Raw genomic sequence first — 17523 nt, 5'->3', positions numbered from 1 at the left:
AGAGAGTCTTGGAAAACTGTAACGAGTCCTGCATCTGTGAGAAATAAATCTCTCTTTTTACTGGGTACAGATGCAAAAAGTACTCTAGGCTAGGGAGTGCTGCCAGGAATTAGCCCTTCTAATCAGGCCCACGAAGTGCAAACCCGTGAGACACTTGTCTCTACTCCTAACCCTAGTTGTCAGCTACCACCCCACACTGGAACCCCTATGGAGTATTATGAAACAACTACAACCCATACTCAACCCAGACATCCCACCCCCCCAACACACCTTTCAAGATCTAGGGGTCCTACACATCTCTATCACAACATGTGGTATATCTCATTCAGTACATTTTAAATGTCCCAATAACAACTATGTGGGTGAAACCAGACAATCACTGTGTTCTTAAATCAGTGGTTCTTAACCTTTACTGCAGCCTGCACCCCTTTGGTTCTCAAAATATGTTCTACTTCAACGATTTTTGATAAGGGGTGCCAGGTCAGTTCTTTAAACCTAGATATAACTATAGAATGAAAGAGAGAGAATTATATACGTATAAACATAGGTTTGATGAAACAAAGTAGTTGTACTTACGTGCCTGTGCTTAATTTGTGTTTTCGATGATTTACCTTCTAAAAAAAGTCTGGCCAGTCTCGCGCCCCCCAGAAAGGGCATCTTGCACCCCCAGGGGGTGATTGCACCCCAGGTTAAGAACCACTGTCTTAAATGAACTCTGACAGGAAATCCTAACACAAAAACACCCTATCACCTGTGGGTGAACACTTTTCACAAAGCGATCACTCCATGTCTGACCTATCTGTTTCAAAAGATGAGTCTGGGAGCTTAAATTCATGAGTTTGCTAGACACTAAAAATCATGGTCTTAATAAAGACAGGATCTGTAACCCACCAACCCCCCTTTTTGTCCTATGACCACAGCGGTGTTAACGGGCCACTTCACCTTGAATGGTAGGGCTAGTCTACACTAGAAGCACTACATCAGTGCAGCTGCACTGCTGTAGCATGTCTGGTGAAGATGTTCTATGCCAGTGGTCTCCAACCTTTTTACGCCCAAAATTACTTTTTGAATTTAAAGGCAACCCAGGATCTACCCTGCCCCTTCCCTGAGGCCCCCCCACTTCCCTAAAACCCTGCCCTGCTCACTCTATCCACCCCTCTCTTGGTCACTTGCTCTCGCTCACCCTCACTCGCTTTCACCGGGCTGGGGTAGGGAGTTTGGGCTTGGGAGGGGGTGCGGGCTCTGGGCTGGGGCCAAGGGGTTCACAGTGTGGGAGGAGATTAATGGAAGTATGCTCAGAGGCTTAGGTAATGGACAGATGTTGTTTATAAGTAAATGTTCAAAATGTTTCTCTTTTCAGGGAGTATCGTCCAGAATATGAGCGTCTGAGAAAATCATTGGTAAAGGTTTACAAGTATTTCACACACAGGCAGTGTATTCTGGGTTCAGAGTGCCAACTAGTCTGCTCCAGCTTTCCTTCAGAACCCCAGCTTCTCAGAGTATATTCTGGTTATTTTCCTTAAAAGACTTATCCAATCTGGATTTAAATTTCCACTGCACTGCAGAGGCCCATTATTTAATTTACTAATCACACTTACAGTGAAAAGCCCTTTCCTGAGACCCATTCTCGGTCTCTCCTTTGCTAGATTTGGTATGGTGTGGTTTTATTTTGTACAGCAGTCTTTTCTACAAACCACGCACCCTCCAAATGCTTTAATGCTTGTAACTGAATGTGGTAAGACTTGGACAGTGTGTCTGAGAGCCATGAGGAAGGCAAATAAGGTGTAGTGTGTGTACGGTGGAGAATAGATTATAAAGCAAGGAGTGAATAATTCTACTATACAAGCTGTAGAGAAATTATTCTTGGAATCCTGGACATGGTTATAATCACTTATCTTCAAGGGGTTACTAATCTAGAAGGATCCATGTACCTTGAGGGGTGGAGGGCACCATTTGTTATGACCTTCCAAAGTGACGTTTTAGGTCTTTGTATACCACCTCAAATTCCCATTTTGGCTTACATGAAGATATCAAGTGTGTTAATAAAGTAGAAGACAGATGTAACTTTCATGTTAGAGATGAAAAATGTCTTCTGGCTGCCCTGTTTTATGCAAAGTTTGGATTCTAGCTCCAGTCTGGTAGGTTACTGTACCCTTTTTTTCTCTTCCTCTGGGCTGTCCCTTGCCATCCTGAACTTTTCTGATACCATAGAATAGAATCATATGACTGGAAGGGATCACGAGAGGTCATTTAGTCCAGTCCCCTGCACTCATGGCAGGACAAAGTATTATCTAGACCATCCGTGAGAGGTGTTTGTCTAACCTGCTTTTAAAAATTTCCAGAGATAGAGATTCCACAACCTCCCTATGCAATTTATTCCAGTGCTTAACCACCCTGACAGTTAAGAAGTTTTTCCTAATGTCCAACTTAAATCTCCCTGGCTGCAATTTAAGCCCACTGCTTCTTGTCCTATCCTCAGAGATTAAGAACAATTTTTCTCCCTCCTCCTTGTAACAATCTTCTCTATGTACTTGAAAACTGTTATCATGTTGCCTCTCAGTTTTCTCTTTTCCAGACTAAACAAACACAGTTTTTTCAATCTTCCCTTATAGATCATGTTTTCTAGACCTTTAATCATTTTTGTTGCTCTTCTCTGGACTGGTTCCAATTTGTCCACATCTTTCCTGAAATGTGGCACCCAGAACTGGACACAATACTCCAGTTGAGGCCTAATCAAAGTAGAGTAGAGTGGAAGAATTATTTCTCATGTCTTGCTTACAACACCATTTCTTCAGTTTATCCAGATCATTTTGAATTATAATCCTATCTTCCAAAGCACTTGCAAAACCCCTCCCAGCGTGGTATTGTCTGCAAACTTTTTATAAGTGTAATCTCCATGCCATTATCTAAATCATTGATGAAGATATTGAACAGAACCAGACCCAGAACTGGTCCCTGTGTGACCCCACTCGTTATGCCCTTCCACCATGACTGTGAACCACTGATAACTACTCTCTGGGAATGGTTTTCTAACCAGTTGTATACCCACCTTATAGTATTTCCATCTAGGTTGCATTTCCCTAATTTATTTATGAGAAGGCATGTGAGACAGTATCAAAAGCTTTACTAAAGTCAGATATACCATGTCTGCCACTTCCTCCTTATCCACAAGGCTTATTATCCTGTCAAAGAAAGCTATCAGGTTGGTTTGACGCAGATTTGTTCTTGACAAATCCATGCTGACAGTTACTTATCACCTTATTGTCTTCTAGATGTTTGCAAATTGATTGCTTAATTATTTGCTCCATTATCTTTCCAGATACAGAAGTTAAGCTGACTGGTCTGTAATTCCCCGGGTTGGCCTTATTTCCTTTTTTATAGATTGGCACTATATTTGCCCTTTTCCAGTCTTCTGGAATCTCTCCCGTCTTCCATGACTTTTCAAAGTTAATTGCTAATGGCTGAGATCTCCTCAGTAAGCTCCTTGAATATTCTAGGATGCATTTCATCAGGCCTGGTAACTTGAAGATATCTAACTTGTCTAAATAATTTGTAACTTGTTCTTTCCCTATTTTAGCCTCTGATCCTACCTCATTTTCACAATGTTAGATGTCCAATTACCACCAACTGCCTTGGTGAAAACCGAAACAAAGAAGTCATTAAGCACCTCTGCCATTTCCATGTTTTCTGCTATTGTTTTTCCCACCCATTGAGTAATGGGCCTACCCTGTCCTTGGTCTTCCTCTTGCTTCTAATGTATTTGTAGAATGTTTTCTTGTTACCCTTTGTCTCTAGCTAGTTTGAACTCATTTTGTGCTTTGGCCTTTCTAATTTTTTCCCTACATACTTGTGTTATTTGTTTATATTCTTCCTTTGTAATTTGACCTAGTTTCCACTTTTTTTAGGACTCTTTTTTTTATTTTTAGATCATTGAAGATCTCCTAGTTAAGCCAGAATGGTCTCTTGCCAGACTTCCAGTCTTTCCTACGCAGTGGGATAGTTTGCTCTTGTGCCCTTTATAATGTCTCTTTGAAGAACTGTCAACTGTGTTCAGTTGCTTTTCCGCTTAGACTTGCTTCCCATGGGATCTTACCTACCAACTCCCTGAGTTTGCTAAAGTCTGCCTTCTTGAAATCCATTGTCTTTATTTTGCTGTTATCCCTCCTACCATTCCTTGGAATCATGAACTCTACCATTTCATGATCACTTTCACCCAATCTGCCTTCCACTTTCAGATTCTCAACCAGTTCCTCCCTATTTGTCAAAATCAAATCTAGAACAACTTCTTCCCTAGTAGCTTTCTCCACCTTCTGAATAAAAAATTGTCTCCAATACATTCCAAGAACTTGTTGGATAATTGCATCTTGTTATGCTTCTTTATTATTTCCTCATATGCTTTCCATAGTCTACTCTCATTTGCCCTCAGTGATGCTATTAGCCCTTCCAAGTCTGTGTCCTAGGGTCATAGAGTCTGCCACTCCATGACCTCTAGGGATGAGTGAACTGACTGAGATAAAATATAAAGTGATCTGAACCTCCAGACAATTTGAGTTTTACCTTTCACTATGCACAACTTTGAACAATAGCTAGACTCATCTTTATGATCCCTGCTCCTACCCCAAAGTTCCTGTCTAGGGTGCAGAAATATTTTTCAGAGAGAATAATTTGTAACCACCAAATCGTATTTCTGCAATACGCCCCATGTAGACTAGTGCTGTCACACTCCAGCTAACATAGAATGTTGATCAGTTGAGCATTTTTGACTGTGGAACTTACTGTGCCAGTTCTCTAAAGACTCTGCTGGCTTTCTGTTCCTTTCAAGTTGCAACTTTAGGTGTTGATAGTGTTTAAAGTCCTGTGGTCCAAATTCTGTTTTCAGTGACTCAAGAGTAACTAATTAAAGTTAGTGTATTCCACTGAAACAAAACAGATTGTACCCCTACATGCTTTGAGTTCTGGATATCCAGGAATCACCTCTCTCAATGCACTAGTGTGACAGTTGACACTGGATGGCTTAAAGTGCTCCTGGTGGAGGTTCCTCAGCTCTAGACTTCACTTCCCTCCTCTGGTCCAACAAATTCTGCTGTAAAGTCCATTTATTGACTCATACCTTTACCCAATGTTTGGGTAGACCTCTCTTCTGGAGTGGAAATATTGTTTTACTTGTGTTACTTTAACTGTGTCCAGAGACTCTGTGGTGGGTGTTATATTAATCACACTAAAATGTTTCCTTGTGTAGGCAAAAGCCCAGAGCAAGCAGCAGAAAGAGCAGCTGGAACGTTTGTGGAAAGACATGGGTTCTGTGGCTATGGAGAGCAACTCACTTGCAGGTAATGAAAGGGTTTTATGTGGTGAAGTAATTTAACTTCAGACGAGTCTCTGTAGAGTTTGCCTTGAAAATTCTTTGGAGCTTTTGTTTTCTTTTATAAAAGCAACTTAGTCCCAGTGAAGGGCACAGACCATTTTCCTGTGGGAGGGTCTCATCTTCTATGCCAGTGATTCTCAAACTTCATTTTCCGCGGACCACTTGAAAATTGCTGAGGGTCTCAGCGGACCACTTAATGATCTTTCCAAATGTTGTTTGCACCGTTAGATAACTATTGTAAAGCACTTTGGATAAAATCGCTATATAAAAAAACCCTTAATTAATATTTTTTGTTCTACAAATAAAAGCACACAACTAATATTTTAATATCAATAGTCTTACCTTTCCAATGCGATGGATGTGTCCTCTCTCCCCTGCTGCACCAGCCCCCGAGCTGGAGCTGGAGAAGAGTGGGGTCTCTTCCCCCGCCACAGTAGCCACAGAGCTGAGGCTAGGAAGGAGGGCTGTCTCTCCTTGGCAGCCACAGCCCTGGAGCTGGGGAAAGTCGCCTCTTTCTCTGACCGCTGCAGCCCTGCACATCCCAAATTCCCCCACCCCCTCTTCTCACCTCTCTGCCCCTCCCAGTTACACCCTATTCCCCCAAGGCCACCCCCTAACCTTACATGTGCGTCTTCTCCAGGGTCCAGGCACCTAATTAGTGGAGCCACACTTGCGTGGCTCCATAGTTAGGTGAGTGGCCCTTCATTCTCTCATGTGCGGCTGCCCAGGCCTGCACCTTAGAGGGAACAATCCGTGGACCACCTGAATGGAGCTTGCGGACCACAGTTTGAGAACCTCTGTTCTATGCATTAGCCCCAGCAGAAGGTCAGGGAAAGAAGAACCCTGGTGCCTAGCCAATAGGGGAGTGGGCATGCTAGAAATAAATAGATTGCGTTGATACAACATTCCAGGCAGGGTGACATAACAATTAAATTGGCGTCCAGCAAGAATTCAACAATATGGGTGGAGCTGTAATCTGTGGGGTTCTACAGGGAACATGCTACTGTGCAGCATCTCACATTTTAGCGCATGTATTTGTGTCTAAGGGAGCCATGGGGTATGGTCCATACTTGTAGGGTAGGTACCAGTAGCTGTGGTTGCTGTGCACAGATGCTTACCTTATGACATATTAGGGAATTAGGTTGTTGTCAGTATGAGAATTTGTCTTTAGAAGCTTCTATTTCTCACTAGATTCTTCTGACACTTCTGCATTGGGCCCCTCTGACTTGATCATGACACGAGGAACTTTGGATGAGGAAGATGAAGAGAGAGTGAGTGATACTGATGATATTGACCATCAAGGTAAGGGAAATCAAGGCTGCCTGTGGCTTGGAATTACACAACGTGCCCCCTGGGAGGGGAGATCAGAGGTCAAGTGCATGGCTGTTATGGTGAGTGAGAGAGCTGATTCAGAGTTTAAGGTCAAATGAGGTGGGAGGCCAGGGATCAGACAGGTCATCAGTGTAGCCATTGGAGACACCAAGGGTGGGAAATTGTGAAGAGAGCAAGAGCGACAGCTATGAATCCAAAATTGGAGAGGAATGGGTCACAGTCAGAGAGAGGCAGGTAACTGTGATGTGGAACAGGAAGGGGGGAGTCAGATGGAGCCATTCTTCAAAAGAATGGGGTGAAGGAGGAGAGGTTGGAAGTGACAAGAGTGGAAGAGAAACCTGTGCCCACCATGTGGGACAGTTCAGAGCAACTGCACCTCTGTTTTCCCTCAGTGGTCCCTCAAGGACATGTAACTCTCATGCTTCCAGTTCTCCAGCAATTGCCTTTCTTGAGCACTCCCTTCCGACTCAGGTATTCCCATGCTGCACAGTTCCCTGCCTTCACTGTATTATTTCTAGCAGAGGCACGCTACCCAAGCACAGCTGCGTGCTTTCTCTTCAGACATGGAGAGAAGTGTGACTGTCCACACTTACAGTTAGTTACAGCACAGCTCTTTTTATGCAAGCCCATTTTATTCTTAAGGTAAAAACACTACAAAGGAAAACATATTAAAAACAATAAAGAACCTAAACAGTTGCTAATAAGCTTACCAGAGATCACCCCAACTCTAACATGCCTCTGGCAGGAGCAGTCCTTCAACACCCCATCTAAGGGATTTCCTTGTGGATTCACGTTAATCACAGCTCCAGCTTAGACCAAGCACATGGTCTTATGGCGCCTCAGTAGGCCTAGTCCTTCCAATCCTTCCGTAAGGATTAGGGCCTTCTGTGGACTTGAGGTCCTTTCTGTTTGCTGGATCAGGAAGAAGGCCCAGAGTTTATTTAAAGCCAGGGTATTTATTCAAAAATCCTTTCTTGGTTTGTTGGTCCATGGAGAATCCTTGACTTTAGCAAAGCTTTCGATAGGGTCTCCCACAGTATTCTTGCCAGCAAGTTAAAGAAGTATGGGCTGGATGAATGGACTATAAAGTGGATAGAAAGTTGGCTAGATTGTCGGGCTCAACGGGTAGTGATCAATGGCTCCATGTCTAGTTGGCAGCCGTCGTCAAGTAGAGTGCCCCAAGGGTCAGTCCTGGGGCCAGTTTTGTTCAATATCTTCATTAATGATCTGGAGGGTGGCGTGGATTGCACCCTCACAAGTTTGCAGATGACACTAAACTGGGAGGAGTGGTAAATACGCTGGAGGGTAGGGATAGGATACAGAGGGACCTAGACAACTTAGAGGATTGGGCCAAAAGAAATCTGATGAGGTTCAACAAGGACAAATGCAGAGTCCTGCACTTAGGAAGGAAGAATCCCATGCACTGCTACAGACTAGGGGACCGAGTGGCTAGGCAGCAGTTCTGCAGAAAAGGACCTAGGGGTTATGGTGGACGAGAAGTTGGGTGTGAGTCAACAGTGTGCCCTTGTTGCCAAGAAGACTAACGGCATTTTGGACTGTATAAGTAGGAGCATTGACAGCAGATCGAGGGACGTGATCATTCCCCTCTATTCGACATTGGTGAGGCCTCATCTGAAGTAGTGTGTCCAGTTTCGGGCCCCACAGTACAAGAAGGATGTGGAAAAATTGGAAAGAGTCCAGCGATGGGCAACAAAAATGATTAGGGGTCTGGAACACATGACTTATGAGGAGAGGCTGAGGGAACTGGGATTATTTAGTCTGCAGAAGAGAAGAATGAGGGGGGATTTGATAGCTGCTTTCAACTACCTGAAAGGGGGTTTCAGGATGTATCTAGGCTGTTCTCAGTGGTACCAGATGATAGAACAAGGAGTAATGGTCTCAAGTTGCAGCGGGGGAGGTTTAGGTTGGATATTAGGAAAAACTTTTTCACTAGAAGGGTGGTGAAGTACTGGAATGGGTTCCCTAGGGAGGTGGTGGAATCTCCTTTCTTAGAGGTTTTTAAGGTTAGGCTTGACAAAACCCTGGCTGGGATGATTTAGATGGGGATTAGGTCCTGCTTTGATCAGGGGATTGGACTAGATCATCTCCCCCCTGAGGTCCCTTCCAACCCTGATATTCTATGATTCTATGAACTAATATATGAGAACCTTTCTAGGGGATGGCGTCAAAGGGGCTGGTAACTGGAGGAATTACATTAAATTAGCATCCCCCTCCTTCGATGGGAGTTACAGAGAAGCTTGAGGGTAGAGGATGTGAGAAGGAGAAGGCAGCAGGAGCTGTGTCTGAAGGGAATCTGAGTTTCTGAGAGCAACATGGGTTGGAGGGAGAAGAACATGAAAAGACTGCAGACTCCTGTTGGAGAGGGAATGGGCTTTTCTTAGGAAACTGGGAGACAGGGACGGGTTTGAGAATAGAGGAGAATCTAGTGGGGTGGTATCATCAGATTAAGACTGGAGGCCTTTCTGGAAGATATCCTTTAACCAAACACGATTTATGTGACTGCATATGGAGGAACTAGGTAAAATTCTGTGGCCTGTGTTATATAGGAGGTTAGACCAGATGATCTTGTAAAGTCCCTTCTGGCCAGTGAATTAAGTTATAGATAAGTTAAGCAGAGAATCGTGGGTGCTGGAGGGGTGCCCCTTTTAAAACATTTATATAGCGAAATGAAGATAAAATTATATTAAAGCCTATATCATCCATGAGTTACAATTAAATAGAGGTGGCAAATAATGGATTTTTTTTTAAATTGGTGATTGAAACAGTCCCAAAAATTTCATTTCCAGTCAAATGAAATGTTTTGTTTTGATTTCAGCCATTTTAAAATGTGTGTATTTAATAAAATTAAAGGAAATTTTTAAATGAAAAGTCATTTCAAACCAAAATATCAAAACATTTCTTTTGAAAACGTTTAAATGAAAAGTTGAGGGTTTTTTGTTTTTTGCATTTTTAAGGGTTTTTTTCTCTTTCAGTTTGGTGAAATCTACAAAAATTTGCAAAACATTTTGATGGCATTTTTTGTCAGTTTCATGCGAAAAATTTTGCCCGGCTGTAGAATTTAAGGTTGTTGTGAAGAAATACACGTTTGTACTAGATATGAATGTGTTTATTAGAATGTAAGAGAGTTAGTTACTCATTTCCTTGCTATTCCTATTTGAAAGTTGCCTGATAAGTAAATAATTTCATAGAATCATAGAATATCAGGGTTGGAAGAGACCTCAGGAGGTCATCTAGTCCAACCCCCTGCTCAAAGCAGGACCAACCCCAACTATTGTCAATTAAGAATCTTTTCTGACTTCTGAAATTGTTTTTTCTTATTGTTTTGAACTGTACCTAAAGATGTGACTTATAATGAAGGTAGCTACAAGCATAATGGGTGAAAGGGTGGGAGCAGGAGAGTATGACAACAAATATTGTTGTTCGACAATTCCAGATTGTCACTTTTTGGTACAATTTTAAAAAAATATTTTATGTCCCTATCGTGGATTCTTGCCTGACTGGTTCATGTGGGCAGTGCTGCAGAAATGGTTTTTACAACATTACAATTCATAGATTTTATTTTAAGGCCAGAAAGGACTATTGTGATCATCTGATCTGAAGTCAGCATAACACAGGCTAGAGAACCTCACCCAGTAAGTCCGGCATTCAGCCCTTAACTTCTGTTTGAGCAATAACATATCTATTAGAAAGATATCAAGTCTTGATTTAAACGATTCAAATGAGGGAAAATTCACCACTTCCCTAGGTAAGTTGTTTCAAAGATTAATTAAACTCTATTTCTTGTTTTAAATGTTTCTAGTTTCTGGTTTCATAGATTTTTTTTTTTTAAGGCCACAAGGCATCATCAGATCTAGTCTGACCTCCTGTATAACACAAGCCATAAAATTTCATCCAGTTACTCCTGTATCTAGCCCAATAACTTGTATTTGACCAAATCATATCTTCCAAATGCTTCTGAGCCTGAGCTCCAGTCCAAGCTAAACCTTTTAAGCACTATCTATGTAGCTATTTCTATTTCTGTCAACCAGAGCTGAGAGGCCCCAAAATGTGTGTAATCGACATACCCATAATCTCTCATTCTAAGGCATTTTTTTCCAAGCTTCCAATAACTTATCCCTTCTGCACCCTCTCCAGTTTTTCAGCAGCCTTCCTAAAATGTGGACACCAGAATTGGATGCATTAGTCCGGTATTGTTCTCACTAAAGCTGTATACAAAAGTAAAATAATCTCTCTACTCTTGCACACTGCTTCCCTGTTTATACACCTGAGAATCACATTGGCCCTTTTTGGCGCAGGATTGCATGGGGAGCTCATGTTCAATTATTTGTATACTATAATTCCTAAGTCCTTTTCAGACAGAGTCACTGCTTTCCAGGATACAGTCTCCCGTTCTGGAGCTGTAGTTTGCATTCTTTGATCCCAGATGTGTGACCTTGCATTTTACTACATAAAAAATGCACACAGTTCAAGTGGGCCTATCTTACAAGTGATCTCGGTCACTCTGAGAACTGAACTTTCTTTATCATTCTTCACCACTCCACCGATTTTTTGTATAATCTGCAAATTTTATCCGCAGTGGTTTTCTGTTTACTTCCAGATCATTGACAAAAAGATTAAATAGCATTGGGTCGAACCCCACTAGAACCAGCCTATTCCATTATGATTTCCCATTGTAGTTACTTGTATTACCATAGCACCTAAAAGCCCAAGTCCTTTGAGTGCTTGCTCATGTCGATTCCATGCTAGGCATGCGCATGCCACCTGTGTAGTTGCTGGAGATGCTTCCCGTAGTGGTATCCCTAGGGCAGGCCTTAGTTTCCCCTGGAGCCGTGGGGTTATGTGTTTGTACATGGGTCACCGCCGGCCTCACGCCCTCTCAGTTGCTTCTTACTGCCCATGATGGTTGCTGGAAAATCTCTTGCACTTGCAAGCTTTCTAATGGTTTTTGGACTTTGCTGATCTGTATATAGTTAAAAGTTTAGTTAGTTAGTTAAGTAGATAGCAGTCCCATATTGGGACATAGTCCTAGGGGCGGGGCATGCCCCAGTCCTTAGGTTTCAAACCATGTGCCACTTACGTTAAGCCTGTGCCAGTGAGCAACCCCCCATTCGAGCTGCTTAAAGTGCCTCAGGGAAGCCCATATTAAGGACAGGTGGAGGATCTGCAGGGGCTTCCGGCCACACACACACAAGGACAGGGAGACTCGTTTAAGGCCCTGTTAATGGAAGCAGCACTTAGACCAACTTCAGAGATGTGCCGCTCCGATTCAGTGCTGAGCACATCAGCCTCGGTACTGAGTACTCCACCAGCACCATGCCCTCCCCAGCACCATTTGCCATCTCCAGTGCTGAGGGAAAGGCACAAGAAACAGCGCACCCAAGAGGGCACTCCCCAGTGCCGAAAAAGGTTAGGCGGGGAATGGTTGACAAGGTGCTGGCCCACTTGTCCTCTGCAGATTGGCGGTGGCAACTCCACCCAGGTCACCAAGCCCGGTCCAGGATCCACCACTGACTCCTGGGAGCAGTCGGGCCATCCTACACTTGCAAGCCCATTGATGCTGGAGACATTCCAGGTGTCAAGAGACCTAATGTCGCTCCCAGTGCCACCCACACCCCAAGAACCTCAACCAGCGGAATCGTCGATGGCAGCCCGCACCAGAGAGAAACCCTCTATGGGCCCACTTCAGTGGTCTCAGGCTTTGCAGCACCGGTCGCCGGCTTCCCAGTTGCCAGCTTCACGACACCAATCCCCAGCTTGGTGACACCTATCTCCAGTCCCATGACAATGATTGCCTGCTCCATTGCTCCGATCTCCAGCTTCCTGGCACCACTCCCTGGCTCCCCATCACAGCCGATAGACGGAAGTGGCAACGGCTCCACCATTGTCTCTGAGGGAAGAGTCCTCATCAGAATACAGGTGTGTATCCATCCCTCCCCCAAGAAGACACTGGCATCAGCTTGTATGCACCGGACTTCGGTGCCGAACCTTCTGCAGGCGCTTGGCCACCAGGGCAGTGGCCAGTGCACTGGCAATATCGGAACCTGGGGGGTGGGGAGGGGAGGGTGTTTCCCGTCAGTGCTGGGACCTTAGTCCCAGATGTCATCCTTGGTGGTATCTGAGAGGCGAACCACAACACAGCCCCAGCCAGTGCCGAACCTTGACTCTGACCCCAATACTGAGACCCCAGCCGTGGTCCAAGTGGAGGCAACCCCAGTGGTGGAGGAGGAGCCAGCTCCTCCTATAGTGATGGCCTCTTCCTTATTATCCCCAGACCAGGTGGTTGTGGGTCCGGCCAATCCCCTTCCACCAGACAACTTCGGGGCTCACCAAGAGCTCCTCAAGCAGGTTGCCACAAACTTGGGGCTGGAGGTGGAGGACCTCGAGCCCATGGACAACCTGTTTGACATTTTAGCTGCAGTGACCCCCTCCAAAGTGGCCCTACCAGTTCGCAAAAGGGTGTTGAAGCTGATTAGGGTGCTGTGATAGACCCCATCTTTCCCACCCCAATCTCAAAAAGGGCAGAGAAGAAATATTATGTCCCAGCTAAGGGGTGTGAATATATGTATGAGCAAACGAGCAGGACAGATAGGGGAAGGCAAGTGTCACCCTTAAAAATAAGGGTGCAAAGAGACTCTGTTTATTTGGTAGGAAGGTATATTCTACAACCAGCCTACAGCTTCGTATCTCCAAACAGTAGGCATTGCTGGGAGGTACAATTTTAATATCTAGAACTCGATGGCCAGGTTCAGAGACTCCCTGCCACAAGAGTCAAGTAAGAAATTCTTGGCCATCCTGGAGGAAGGCAAGTTGGTGGCCAGGGCCTCGCTTCAGGCTGCCTTGGATGCGACCGACTCAGCAGCCAGATCAATGGCGTCAGCAGTGTCCAGGCAAAACAGCTCATTGCCGCAATTATCGGGTCTTTCTCACGAGGTGCAGCAATCAGTCCAAGACCTCCCAGGTGCGTTCGTCTCGGAACAGACGAACACCAAGGACTGAAGGACTCTAGGGCCACGCTGTGCTCCTTGGGCCTGTACACATCCCCAGCCTCCAGAAGACATTTCTGGCTGCAGCTGCCTCCCAGGTTCTCAGGGTTTCCCAGGGATGATCCCTGTAAGAAAAAAGGGAAAGGTTATAAGCGCCAACTGCCTGCACCATCCACCTCTGCCTCTGTCAAACTCGGGAAGGTACCCCAGTGGCTTGAGGCAGACCTTTTGAGGTTGCACCCAAGGACGGTGTTCCGGACTTGACCCAGGATCCATCCCCTCTTTTGGTTTTGGACCATTTGTTTCCTTTTGATGCTGCATGGTCCCTAATAACTTTGAACCGCTGGGTACTCAACACCATGGCAGTTGGGTATACCCTGCAGTTTTTGTCCATCTCCCCCTCCTACTCCTCAACCCTGCCCCTCTTCAGGGACCCTTCTTACAAGCAACTCCTCGTCCAGGAGGTGGAAGCTCTCCTATGCATGAGGGCCATAGAGGAAGTTCCTCAAGATTTGAGGGGCAAAGGTTTTATTCCCAATATTTCCTAATCCCGAAGGCCAAAGGGGGCCTCAGGCCCATCCTGGACCTGCATTGCTACAACAAACGTCAGGAAGCTGAAGTTCCACATGGTCTCTCTGGCCTCCATCATTCTCTCCCTGGATCTGGGAGACTGGTATGCCGCCCTCAATTTAAAGGATGCATATTTCAGTATCTCCATCTTCCATGGGCACAAGAGATTCCTCTGGCTCATGGTGGGGCAGCACCATTATCAATTAACTGCACTCCCCTTTGGTGTCTCATTAGCCCCAAGGGTTTTCACAAAGTGTATGTTGGTGGTTGCAGCTTAACTGAGATATCAAGGCGTGCAGATTTACCCAGGTTTGACACAGGTAACTAACTGCTTTCATGTTCTCTCCGCAGGTACCGTTGCAGAGAGTGGACCAGATGATATGTCTGGGGCGAGAAAGCAGAAGGAGACTCCGCTGGCTGGAAGGCATGAGATGCGATGTCTTGAGGTTGGGGGTTCCACGACCACCACTCCCAAGAGGAGAAGGCGGGTGGTGGTGGTGGTCGGGGACTCTCTCCTCCGGGGGACTGAGTCATCTATCTGCCGCCCTGACCGGGAAAACGGAGAAGTCTGCTGCTTGCCGGGGGCTAAGATTCGCGATGTGACGGAGAGACTGCCGAGACTCATCAAGCTCTCGGATCACTACCCCTTCCTGCTTCTCCACGTGGGCACCAATGATACTGCCAAGAATGACCTTGAGCGGATCACTGCGGACTACGTGGCTCTGGGAAGAAGGATAAAGGAGTTTGAGGCGCAAGTGGTGTTCTCGTCCATCCTCCCTGTGGAAGGAAAAGGCCTGGGTAGGGACCGTCGAATCGTGGAAGTCAACGAATGGCTACGCAGGTGGTGTCAGAGAGAAGGCTTTGGATTCTTTGACCATGGGATGGTGTTCCATGAAGGAGGAGTGCTGGGCAGAGACGGGCTCCATCTTACGAAAAGAGGGAAGAGCATCTTTGCCAGCAGGCTGGCTAACCTAGTGAGGAGGGCTTTAAACTAGGTTCACCGGGGGAAGGAGACCAAAGCCCTGAGGTAAGTGGGAAAGCGGGATACCGGGAGGAAGCACAGGCAGAAATGTCTGTGAGGGGAGGGCTCCTGCCTCATACTGGGAATGAGGGGCGATCAACAGGTTATCTCAAGTGCTTATATACGAATGCACAAAGCCTTGGAAACAAGCAGGGAGAACTGGAGGTCCTGGTGATGTCAAGGAACTATGACGTGATTGGAATAACAGAGACTTGGTGGGATAACTCACATGACTGGAGTACTGTCATGGATGGTTATAAACTGTTCAGGAAGGACAGGCAGGGCAGAAAAGGTCGGGGAGTAGCACTGTATGTAAGGGAGCAGTATGACTGCTCAGAGCTCCGGTACGAAACTGTAGAAAAACCTGAGTGTCTCTGGATTAAGTTTAGAAGTGTGTGCAACAAGAGTGATGTAGTGGTGGGAGTCTGCTATAGACCACCGGACCAGGGGGATGAGGTAGATGAGGCTTTCTTCCGGCAGCTCACGGAAGCTACTAGATCACATGCCCTGATTCTCATGGGTGACTTTAATTTTCCTGATATCTGCTGGGAGAGCAATACTGCGGTGCATAGACAATCCAGGAAGTTTTTGGAAAGCGTAGGGGACAATTTCCTGGTGCAAGTGCTAGAGGAGCCAACTAGGGGGGGCGCTTTTCTTGACCTGCTGCTCACAAACCGGGTAGAATTAGTGGGGGAAGCAAAAGTGGATGGGAATCTGGGAGGCAGTGACCATGAGTTGGTTGAGTTCAGGATCCTGACGCAGGGAAGAAAGGTAAGCAGCAGGATACGGACCCTGGACTTCAGGAAAGCAGACTTCGACTCCCTCAGGGAACGGATGGCCAGGATCCCCTGGGGGACTAACTTGAAGGGAAAAGGAGTCCAGGAGAGCTGGCTGTATTTCAAGGAATCCCTGTTGAGGTTACAGGGACAAACCATCCCAATGAGTCGAAAGAATAGTAAATATGGCAGGCGACCAGCTTGGCTTAACGGTGAAATCCTAGCGGATCTTAAACATAAAAAAGAAGCTTACAAGAAGTGGAAGGTTGGACATATGACCAGGGAAGAGTATAAAAATATAGCTCGGGCATGTAGGAATGAAATCAGGAGGGCCAAATCGCACCTGGAGCTGCAGCTAGCGAGAGATGTCAAGAGTAACAAGAAGGGTTTCTTCAGGTATGTTGGCAACAAGAAGAAAGCCAAGGAAAGTGTGGGCCCCTTACTGAATGAGGGAGGCAACCTAGTGACAGAGGATGTGGAAAAAGCTAATGTACTCAATGCTTTTTTTGCCTCTGTTTTCACTAACAAGGTCAGCTCCCAGACTGCTGCGCTGGGCATCACAAAATGGGGAAGAGATGGCCAGCCCTCTGTGGAGATAGAGGTGGTTAGGGACTATTTAGAAAAGCTGGACGTGCACAAGTCCATGGGGCCGGACGAGTTGCATCCGAGAGTGCTGAAGGAATTGGCGGCTGTGATTGCAGAGCCATTGGCCATTATCTTTGAAAACTCGTGGCGAACCGGGGAAGTCCCGGATGACTGGAAAAAGGCTAATGTAGTGCCAATCTTTAAAAAAGGGAAGAAGGAGGATCCTGGGAACTACAGGCCAGTCAGCCTCACCTCAGTCCCTGGAAAAATCATGGAGCAGGTCCTCAAAGAATCAATCCTGAAGTACTTGCATGAGAGGAAAGTGATCAGGAACAGCCAGCATGGATTCACCAAGGGAAGGTCATGCCTGACTAATCTAATCGCCTTTTATGATGAGATTACTGGTTCTGTGGATGAAGGGAAAGCAGTGGATGTATTGTTTCTTGACTTTAGCAAAGCTTTTGACACGGTCTCCCACAGTATTCTTGTCAGCAAGTTAAGGAAGTATGGGCTGGATGAATGCACTATAAGGTGGGTAGAAAGCTGGCTAGATTGTCGGGCTCAACGGGTAGTGATCAATGGCTCCATGTCTAGTTGGCAGCTGGTGTCAAGTGGAGTGCCCCAGGGGTCGGTCCTGGGGCCGGTTTTGTTCAATATCTTCATAAATGATCTGGAGGATGGTGTGGATTGCACTCTCAGCAAATTCACGGACGATACTAAACTGGGAGGAGTGGTAGATACGCTGGAGGAGAGGGATAGGATACAGAAGGACCTAGACAAATTGGAGGATTGGGCCAAAAGAAATCTGATGAGGTTCAATAAGGATAAGTGCAGGGTCCTGCACTTAGGACGGAAGAATCCAATGCACCG

At 45.7% G+C, this 17523-nt stretch overlaps 1 protein-coding gene across 3 annotated transcripts in view; it reads left to right on the top strand.

The window, feature by feature from the left end:
- Positions 1-17523, top strand: part of GPN1 (GPN-loop GTPase 1) — a 127517-nt gene that overhangs the window by 48570 nt on the left and 61424 nt on the right. For all 3 annotated transcript variants that reach the window (XM_077812222.1, XM_077812223.1, XM_077812224.1), the window contains exons 11-13: positions 1361-1400; positions 5240-5330; positions 6557-6667. In XM_077812222.1, the coding sequence (XP_077668348.1) occupies positions 1361-1400; positions 5240-5330; positions 6557-6667 (242 nt within the window). The remainder of the gene's footprint in view (positions 1-1360; positions 1401-5239; positions 5331-6556; positions 6668-17523) is intronic.

This window comes from Eretmochelys imbricata, chromosome 3 (genome assembly GCF_965152235.1).
Source record: "Eretmochelys imbricata isolate rEreImb1 chromosome 3, rEreImb1.hap1, whole genome shotgun sequence".
Taxonomy (NCBI): Eukaryota; Metazoa; Chordata; order Testudines; family Cheloniidae; genus Eretmochelys; species Eretmochelys imbricata.
This window is presented reverse-complemented; position numbering and strand designations above follow the sequence as displayed.